At 47.0% G+C, this 9,619-nt stretch overlaps 1 protein-coding gene across 2 annotated transcripts; it reads right to left on the reverse strand.

Annotated features, from left to right (window-relative positions):
- Positions 1 to 3,802: 3,802 nt before the first annotated feature.
- Positions 3,803 to 9,046, reverse strand: LOC309375709 (platelet-activating factor receptor-like). Of its 2 annotated transcripts, none has more exons than XM_081921616.1 (2): positions 8,485 to 9,046; positions 3,803 to 6,655 (listed from the first exon to the last, which is right to left on the reverse strand). In XM_081921616.1, exon 2 carries the CDS (start codon positions 6,646 to 6,648, stop codon positions 5,644 to 5,646), a length of 1,005 nt encoding a protein of 334 aa, XP_081777742.1. In that variant the 5' UTR covers positions 6,649 to 6,655; positions 8,485 to 9,046; the 3' UTR covers positions 3,803 to 5,643. The 2 variants fall into 2 exon arrangements, with proteins under 2 accessions (XP_081777742.1, XP_081777741.1); XM_081921615.1 differs by lacking the exon at positions 8,485 to 9,046 and adding an exon at positions 7,902 to 8,214.
- Positions 9,047 to 9,619: the final 573 nt, after the last annotated feature.

Raw genomic sequence — 9,619 nt, forward strand, 5'->3', positions numbered from 1 at the left:
GACTTAGGAGAGGCTCCACCTCGTCCGGAAGGAGTCCATGGAAGACCATGCCACAGACCCTGCTCTTTGCCACACTTTCGCAAGCAAGGACAGGCCCAAATCAAGGGCAAGGGACTGTGTGCCACCCGGCATCCTGGGAGAGTGATCCCTGCTTGGCTGCCGTGACTGGACTGTATGGAACTTCCTGACTGATAGATGCTGGGAAATCCCACGGGTAAGCAATGTGCTGTCTGGAGCTCCCCAAACCAACCATATTCAGGGCACAAGATGGAAGTGATATTTCATAATTTCAGCGGCTGCCGTCCATCCCTCACCTGCAAGGTTTTAACGTCGCTTCCATACTGAAGGGTTCTGAGTGACCGACAAGCACAACAGCTAAGGCTGGTTGGGATATATAACTGTATAGTATAAAATTTTGACTTTTAATCACATAACTGTAGCACTAGCAAGAAACCCACAGGGCATATAATCCTTAAAAAATCTACCATCTAGTATCAACCATCATACAAAAAACCACACAAAAAAATCATGCTTCTTTCTGCATAAAATTGCAGTGTTTACTTATCAGAAGGAAGTTGCTGCTGCTGCTGCTGTTTTTAAAAGAGTTTTGATAACTGTTTCCAGGCTCATCCCAAACCCTTTGCATTTTTGTTTTATTTTGCATTGGAAAAGACCGAACAACCCAAATTACTAGCCATTTGTGGATTGGTTGTTTGCTTGTTTGTTTGTTTGTTTGTTTTTTAAAAAGAAATAGTCCTTTCTTTTGATAAATAGCCTCTAAAATGACATTTCTGAAAAAGGCTTTCCTTTTTTAGGCTGCAATTCCCACTTCCCTGGGAGTAAGTCCCATTAAACTCAATAGGGTATCCTTCTGATTAGACGTGTACAGGACTGCACAGTCCACCCTATTTTCTATATCAAATCCTGGAGAAGATAAACATTGAAATTATCCATCTGACAGAACATAAACTTTCCACCCAATAGTCAAAGAGGACAAGATTGGTGTGTGTGGGGGTGGGTGTGGGTGTGTGTGGGTGTGTAAATGTAAGTTGAGCTGTTAATGTGCATAAGAACCAGTCACTGTGCACATTCACTAGGGTTCATGGAGAATGTGTGCATAACCATTCCACGAAGAAGGAATTGTGCACATTAACCTCTGTTAATCTCCAACAGGCCTTGGGAAATATGCATATCTCGGCTGAATTTTGTACTATTTACTTTCTCCATGGGTGTCTAATGTGCTGCTGCTCTTCCTGGCAACCTCCTTTTCTCATTGGCCTCCTTTTTGTGCATAAATCGGTCTTTGCCAACCTGGTGCCCTCCAGATGTTTTAGACTACAACTCCCATCACCAATCATGTCAACTGTGGCTGACAAGAGTTGTGGTCTGACACATTGGGAGGGTAGACGCAGTTGCAGCATGCATGGAGAAGTCTAGATCCAACATGTTAATTTTATTAGCCATGACTCTATCAGCTATGAAAGTTATCATAAGGTGTGTTTTTTCCCCTTGGTTTTTTTTTTAAGGATTCTATCTATATATCCCAAACAACCTTAGTTATTATGGGCACAACCCACAAAGAATGTCTCTTCCATGAGTCCCTCTGAAATGAATGGGGACTCTACCATCATTTCAGTGCAGGAGGACATCCCAGTGGGATGTGCACCCAAATCTTTACAACCCCATGGGCCTTGTCCAGCCAGTGGGAAGATTTCCACAACAACCTCATGTCTTAGTAACTTGTTGAAAAATAGGTGGATCTCAGGAGCTTCTCCCAGGAATCGGGGCCTCCACCGTGCTGAGATCTGCCTGTAGCTTAGAGACACGAAGGGATGGCGACCCTCCCCCACCTCCGACACTTGGTGCCCGGCCTGTCTTCTCAATGCCATGCCAGGGAACCGAGAGGCGGTCTTCTCTCAATCTCAGCCTCTGTCCACATCTTAGTTCTTAGCAATGTGCCTAGAAGCAGAAGGCTTTCCACTCGTTAAGACAAAACAAACTACTGTACAGTGACTGTGACATGTGGTTCCATTTTTATTGTAATGAAATTTAGCCGTAATGGAAACAATACTGATGACGATGATTATGATATTATTATTATTATTATTATTATTATTAAGAAGAAGAATTAATAAGAAGAATTAAAATAATTACTGTTTGATTACTCCAGGCCCAGAGCATTGCTTGGGAGGCATGCTGAGGGGCCTGGTCAACCTTTGACATCGTGGCTCTCTGGTTTCTTATTTGAATTTTATAGGGACGTAATAAGCTGCCTTATACTGAATCAGACCATGGGTCCATCTAGCTCAGCGTTTGTCTTTGTTGACTGGCTTTCTGGGATTTCAGGCTGGGTTCCCTCCCAGCTCCACTCCACCTGGAGATGTCAGCGATTGAACCTGGGGACTCCTGCCTTCAAAGCAGGTGTTTAACCACTGAACAGTGGCCTTTCTCCTAGGTGGTGAAAGGGAAGTCTGTCTGCCACTGGCTTGAGGAAAGATGATTGGCACTGTAGACATTATGGAGAACTGTTCAAAAGGCCAGAATGAATAAATAAAATCTGGCACTGGAGAAGTCCCATGTTCTTCTATGGGATCAAGGTGGCTCACATGTCCAACTTTACAGAGGACGGTCCTCCATTGGAAGGGCTGCCAGTCGTCTGTTTGAAACCGTCCTCTGTTTCATTGGTCTTCAGCTGGTGGGACATGGCCTGATCTCAGGTGGGTTACAGCAGCAGCAGCAGCGAGCAAATAGACGGTACAGAATTAAGAAACAAGTCCCCAGATGAAGACTACTGCTTTAATGGAAGGGGTGTCCAGTCCAGGAATGATTTAACGATTCAAGAACCATAAGGAGGGAGAGCAAGAGAGGCCTCAGAGTTGGCCAGCCACCACCATCAGCATTTGGACAACAGGCTGAGCAGGCAGGCACAGAGGACACCTGGTCACAGTCTTCCCTACTATGGAGAGATGAACTGTATTTCTATTTAAATTACAGTAATCATTTCTAAGTTTGCATCTGTACATATAAATTAGCACATGCAAATTTTATGCAAATCTGTATCCTCTTTTGTCCTCTTTCTTTCTTTTTTGGTGATGGATAAATTGCCACTCTAAGGAGTACACACCCGCCCACCAACTATCCCCATTGGTGTGGGAAAGTGTTTATTCACTGGTACATGTCCCTGGCTGTATCTTGCCCCTGTTCTCATTGATGCTTTTTTTAAAAGGGTGGGGGGAAGGGAAATGTGCTCATGGTCAGTTTACTGCCACCTCCTGCTTCAGAAGCCAGCACACAACTGTCTGTTGCAAAAAAAAAAGTGGATATCTACAGCCAGAGTTGCCAGCTTTTCAACCATTCCCTGTAGCTGTGCCTTTAATAGCAGCAGGAGCTCCAGCAATTACATTTTTCCTCAGTTAGGATTACGTTATATACTGGTTAATGTCAAAATAGGCTTCTTGGTGGTTTACAAGTACACAAATCAATTCAAACACTGAAATATGAAAACCAGTCAAAACCTTGGAATAGAAACATGCATGGACAGTGTGGCATAGTGGTTACAGCATCAGACTAGGACTTGGCCAACCAGGCTTCAAAAATCCCCACTCAGTCATTGAAGCTCACTGGGTGACTTTTCAGCTCGTCACTGTCTCTCAGCCTAACCTACCTCATAGGGTTGTTGTCAAGGATAAAATGGGGAGAGGGAGAATGATGTACACCACCTTGAGTCTTGGGGGGGTGGGAAATGGCGCGATAGAAATATAATGAGAGATAGATAGATAAATAAATAAAACAGACAATAAAGCAATCTCATTAAAACAACACAGTAATTAAAAGAGGAGGCTCAGTCAGGGGGACCCGGGAATGTCTGGGTAAAACCTGTGGCAGTGATCTGGTTCGAGATTAAAGGCACAGCAATAAGGTTATGTTTAAAAAGCTGACAACTCCACATACAGCAGGCCAAGACAATGTTTCGGTCCTTTCTACATTTTTAATCTGTGAAGCACCGGCAAGTTTCAGTCTGGCCTTCCTTCAGAGAGTGGGCCAAGCCAAGGCAAGATGATTGGTGGGTGACGCACCACCGAAAGCCAGAAAAGCAAGCTGGGGTTCGTTTCCAAAAGTCAAAGCAGGGGGCAAGTTGTGGGGAGGGAAGCAAGAAGCCTACACTGGGGAGGCTGAAGAAACAGGCGCAGCTGACCCAGGCAGAGATGATGCGATGTGCAGGAGGAGGTGCTTCATTGCGCAATGTCTGTGAACAGTAAAAGGACGTTAATGTAAAGGGAGAGGGGGAAGTGGAGGGTGGCCTTCAGGGATGGAGGACCTCCATTATTAAGCCAAGTCATGGAGGACAAGACTACCAAGGGCTTCTAGTCACAGTGAGTATGTTCTGCCTCCATTCAGCCTCTGAAGGCCAGTTGCTGGAAATAGAGGAGGGGAGAGGGTACTTGTGCTCAGGTCCTGCTTGCATGCTTCCCTTTGGGGCATCTGGCTGAGAACAGGATGCTGGACTAGATGGGCAATCGGTATAGAGTCCAGCAGGCTTTTCTTATGTTCCTATGTCAGCATCTAGAACACCCTGAACCATATCCGGCCAATGAAGAGTCGGCACATTTGTCATCATCCCCCTATTTGCCAACTTCTAACCTAAAACAGGGGTTGGGACATTGGTTCCAGCCACCAGATTCTTATCCCCCTCAGTCCTCATGGGTCAAATCTGACAGGTGGCTGGGGCCACCCACCTGTCAATCATCTGACATCACAACAACACATGGTCCATTTCTGCCTGCATAGTTTCAACAGTGGAGGCAAAGGCACAGGGCTTCCAAAGTCCCAGAAACAGCATGCTGAAAGCCCCAACAATTGCTGAGGATTGGTGCATGTGGAGGTCAGTGCACACGGATATGCAAGTACCACTGATCAGCTGATCATCACTTCCTGCAAAAAAAAACCAACCAACCTCAACTGCATCTTTATTTATCCCACACCTCTATGACCAGGTTGGGGAACCTGTGGTCCTCCAGATGTTGTTGCTGGACTACAACTCCCATCATCCCTAACCATTGGCCATTATTGCTGAGGCTGATGAGAACTGGCAGCTGACAACATTTGAAGGTCCAGAGGTTCCTCAGCCCTGATATCAGGTGGGTATCAGGCAGCTTGGTGGGGCTTGGCCAAAACAGCCTTGCAGGCCAAATGGGGAAATCTGATAAGGCCTGTTTCGGCCTGCGGGCTGAAGGTTGCATACCACCAAACTAAAATGATGAAGCCATCCAGGAAAATAACCTATTAACTGGAGCTTTACAGCTATGGCCAGGTAATTCACTGTCTGTTCCCATTTCCAGCCATTTCTGCGTGATCCTTTTAAAATTGTGCTTTACCTCTGCACCAGTTGTGGATCACTTGATTTGACCATGATTGGACAAACTGGGTTGTAAAAGCTCTGCCAACCCAACCCCCTTTCAACCTCATGAATTCCATGTGGATGATAGACAGGGAAACTGTTCTTACTAGAATAGTATGGTTGGTATTTGCAAGCCACAATCTGCTCAAAAAGAGGTCTGTAGGCAATATCAAATTCAAAAACATCAAGTCCAAATGATGGAAAGGGAGGTTGAGATAGTTCCATTTGAAGGACCTTCACTCCAGCTATGAGGAAGTTAAGGATGATGACCGAATATTGGGTGGAGATCTGTTTTCTGGTGGTGGTGGCGGCAGCGCTGAGGGGAGCGGGAGGCAGCGTGCGACCTTCCGCACCATTGTCCACAAATCAGTCCGGAAGCGTTTGATGGAGAAGCAATAGATGAGAGGGTCGATGCAGCTGTTGAGGCTCAACAGAGCCACACTCAGCATGTGTAGGTTGTCCAAGAAAGATGGAGGGCTGCAGAAGGAACTGGCCATGCGGTCAGCCACCCAGGGAACCAGAGAAAGATGGTAGGGCGCCACACAGACCACAAACACCAGCAGCATGCCCAGGACCATGGCACGTGCCCGCCGGCGGTGCCCACCTTGGCAGGTGCCGGCTGAGGCTGAGAGAGATCTCATGATGGACATGTAGGCCCCTAACACAACCAGGAAGGAGGCTGCAAACAGAACCACCATGGCGCAGGCATAACTCCTCCTCCCCGAGTGTTGTTCAAAGCATTTCATGCTAATCGCTTCCACCTGGTAGGTCTGCTGGGTCAGCAAGGAGGGGACTGCGCAGGCAAAGCACAGCAGCCAGGCCACAGCGCAGCCCACTAGCGCCCCCAAGGGCCTATTCAAAGCCATCTCCAGCTTGGCAACGGTACAGTAGCGGTTCAGGCTGATGAGCGTCATGAAGGCCACAGCACTGTAGGTAGCCAAGTAGTAAGTGGCTCCAGCCAAGCGGCAGAAGGCCTCCGGCAGCTCCCAATGCCCCTCAGCTAGATAGTAAGGGATCCAAAATGGCAGCGTGAGGTTGAAGAAGATGTCCGCCAGTGTCAGGTTGATGAGGTAGATGCGGATAGCCTTCCTCACCCGTCCGCTCTGTAAGAAGACCAGCAAGGCCGCCACGTTGCCCGGGAGTCCCACACACAACACAAGGCAGTAGACGGCCGGCACCAGGATGAACTGCACAGGGTCGATGAGCCGGCACTGGCCAACCACCAGCCCGGAGGTGGTGGAGTTGTTCATCCCAATGCTGCCAGATGAGAAGAATGGAGGGAGTTTCGTCATCAGACCAAAACAAAGCAAAATCAATGAGGAAAGAAAGGGCAGATAGGGAGATGGAGAAGGTGGCACACCAGTTTGTGGGTGTTTATGGCTGGCGGGTGGGAAACACTTTGCAGATGGCTAGATCAACTGACAGGACAACCTGAATGAATGAATGATGGACAGGACACTTTTTTAGTGAAAGGACATGGTGGGTTAGTATATGGATGATCAAGGCGATGGATGGATGGATGGATGGATGGATGGATGGATGGATGGATGGATGGGCACAGACAGAAAAGGGATGAGCAAGATAGGCAAGACTGAAGAATCCAACACACACACACACACACACACACTGCAATAATCCTCAGAAAGTTTTAAGCACAGGAAAAGCTCACTTGCATTCCAGGCAGTCTGACTCTCTCTTTCCAGCACGCTGCTCTGATGCTTGGAAGTTTCTTCTGCAGGAAAGGGTAGCACAGCTGCGAGGAGATGCCTCCGAGAGCTGCCACCCTTTGGTGGAGACATGGCTCCTGGCTCCAGCCAGCAGCTGCCGGGGCTTAGCGCCGGAAAGTCCCGTGCCTCTCCAGCTCCCAACACAGTTCACCTGTTCTTATCGAGTCTCACTGCCAAGCCAGAGCACAGCTGAAGCTGCCGGGAGGAGCTAAAACATTTAGCTTGGTGAAATCTCCTCTCCCTCCCTCTCTCCCTCCCGCTCTCTTTTTCTCTCTCTCTCTCTCCTCCGCAACTTTGGCAGAGAAAAAGGAAATGCAATCCAAAGCATGGATCGGCTAATCAAAGCAAAAAGTAGTTCAAGGTTTATTTTCCCTGGGTCAGAACAAAGGGGAACTAGGGGCAAAGTGGGAATTGAAATTGTGGATGTCAGATTCAAATATATATTATTCTTGCAACAAAAATCCAGCTGAAAATTACCCCATCGAGGTTGAAGAAAGGTAGTTGTGGGTTTAATAGTAGCTCAATTATTATTTCACACACACACACGAACACACACACACACACACACACATTCCCACCAATAACATCATCAACTGTTTCTTGTCTGGTGGAGTGGAGAGAAAGTTGATTTGGCTTTTCAATAAGGAGGTTAAAAAAAACAGCAAATACACCTGACACACAGACATTTTAACAGAAAAAATACCTAGCTCTTCATTAGCAAAATGTTTTATACTAAACTGGTCCTATACACAAACATGAATTAGCCAGCATTTTACCAGATAGCTTTGGGGTGATTGTTTCTTGCTGCCATACAGTTCTGCAAGGGAAACCACAACAGAATGAAATAACTTTGAACCAGACTGGTGTCTTCTGCCGTTTTGCCCAGTTGCTCATACCTGAGCACGCTTGCATTGGAGAAGATCACAGGCATCATTTTTCCAAGATCCCTCTAACATTCCATATCAAGCCTTCCTGAGTATACATAACACTTAAACAATAAAATAAAAGCTAAACAAGAAGCAGTCTGAATTGGTCCCAGTTATAATTGATGGATCTTAGAGGTTGCCAACCTTTCTCACTGTCCTTGCTCCTGTGCCTTTAGCAACAGTTTGGCATGTAGATCTTGAGCAGGTGGAGGGGCTTCCCCACCATCCCCCCGCCACCCGCCACCCCCGCGTGGAGTTACCATGCAATACTACCTGCAACATTTATTTGGGTCAAGCTGCAGAGGAGCCCGGACAATAAAAAATGTTGGGGAATTCAGTGAATCTATTGCACAGAAATGAGCTCCAGGGCAGAGTCGATATCTTTCCGGAGCAGAGATGGGTGCTCCTAAATCAGCTTAGGTTCCATTCTTACCGAACAAATGCAGTCAAAATCCTGGCAAGCGTGGCACAGTGTGTCTCGGTGCAAATCTGCCTTTCTGTCTCTGCTTCCAGCAAGCCAAACTACCCATGCACAAGAAGCCCACTTAAAGCCCAGCTTTCTGCAACATGCTAACAAACGACTGTCATCATTTTTTGTGGTTATTTATCACAACTGAGTCATTTCGGTACCAGCTGGGCAAAACACTGCAGGGATAGAGCAGGCAGGTGGAAACAGTCGTTGATTTACAGTATTCGCAAAAGTTTTGAAAATCCAGCTTTGGCAGCGCAAAAGTAGCTGGGAGGGTTTTTTGTTTTCTCCTGTTGGCTCAACATGTAAAAATGCAGGGTCAGGGGAGCTGGGCTTCAAAGCGAAAAGGGTGTGGGGTCTCATGGGGGGAATCCCATTACAAAGGGTTAATTGATGAGATGGTTGAGATCTTTAAAATGGGACTGAGCATGGGTCTTGAGGAGGGCAGCTTTTTAGAGGGATGAAAGCACAGTTCGAGTTCAAATGGGAGCTACGTTTTGTCTGCCAGAAAGTTATAAACCTCTGCATATGTGCACATGTGGCTTCATCTTGCCATGGCTGCAGAGGTGTCCTCAGGGCAGGGGACAAAACATGACAGCTAATGCTAGCTTGGTCCTCTGTGATTTTGTCAAATCCCCTTTTCATTGAATCATAGATTTGTAGACTTGGAAGGGATCCTGGGGATCATCTGGTCAAACCCCAGCAATGCAGGAATATGCAGCTATCCCATACAGGAATCAAACCTGCAACCTTGGCGTTATCAACACCACGCTGTAACCAACTGAGCTATCCAAGTTGTTGGCTATCATGTTATCATGTGGGAGCAAATTTCATACTCCGACTCTCTGGCATGGCCCCTGTTCTATGGGTGGGGCTGATTAGAGTTGTAATCCAAAACATCTGGAGGGCACCAGGTTGGGGAAGGCCAACGCACATGTACCCACAGCAATGGGGTGGAGATAGCATTGTTGGTTTCATTCAAATCATTTAAATTGAAAGAGGATGCTAGGTCACTCTGGACCTGTGGCAAACTTTGGGCTCTCAAATTTCAGCAGCACCTTGTGCAATGCCAACATTTAGCACCCCCTCTTGCCTTCCA

Source organism: Podarcis melisellensis, assembly GCF_964234715.1.
Source record: "Podarcis melisellensis genome assembly, chromosome: 8".
Taxonomy (NCBI): domain Eukaryota; kingdom Metazoa; phylum Chordata; class Lepidosauria; order Squamata; family Lacertidae; genus Podarcis; species Podarcis melisellensis.

Excerpts from the sequence above, each read along its gene's own strand:
- LOC309375709 (XM_081921615.1), bottom strand. The coding sequence starts at position 8,059 with ATGATGCCTGTGATCTTCTCCAATGCAAGCGTGCTCAGGTATGAGCAA. Across the intron at positions 6,656-7,901 it reads AATCACCCCAAAGCTATCTG|CATTGGGATGAACAACTCCA; the intron begins GTAAAATGCTGG and ends CTCATCTGGCAG.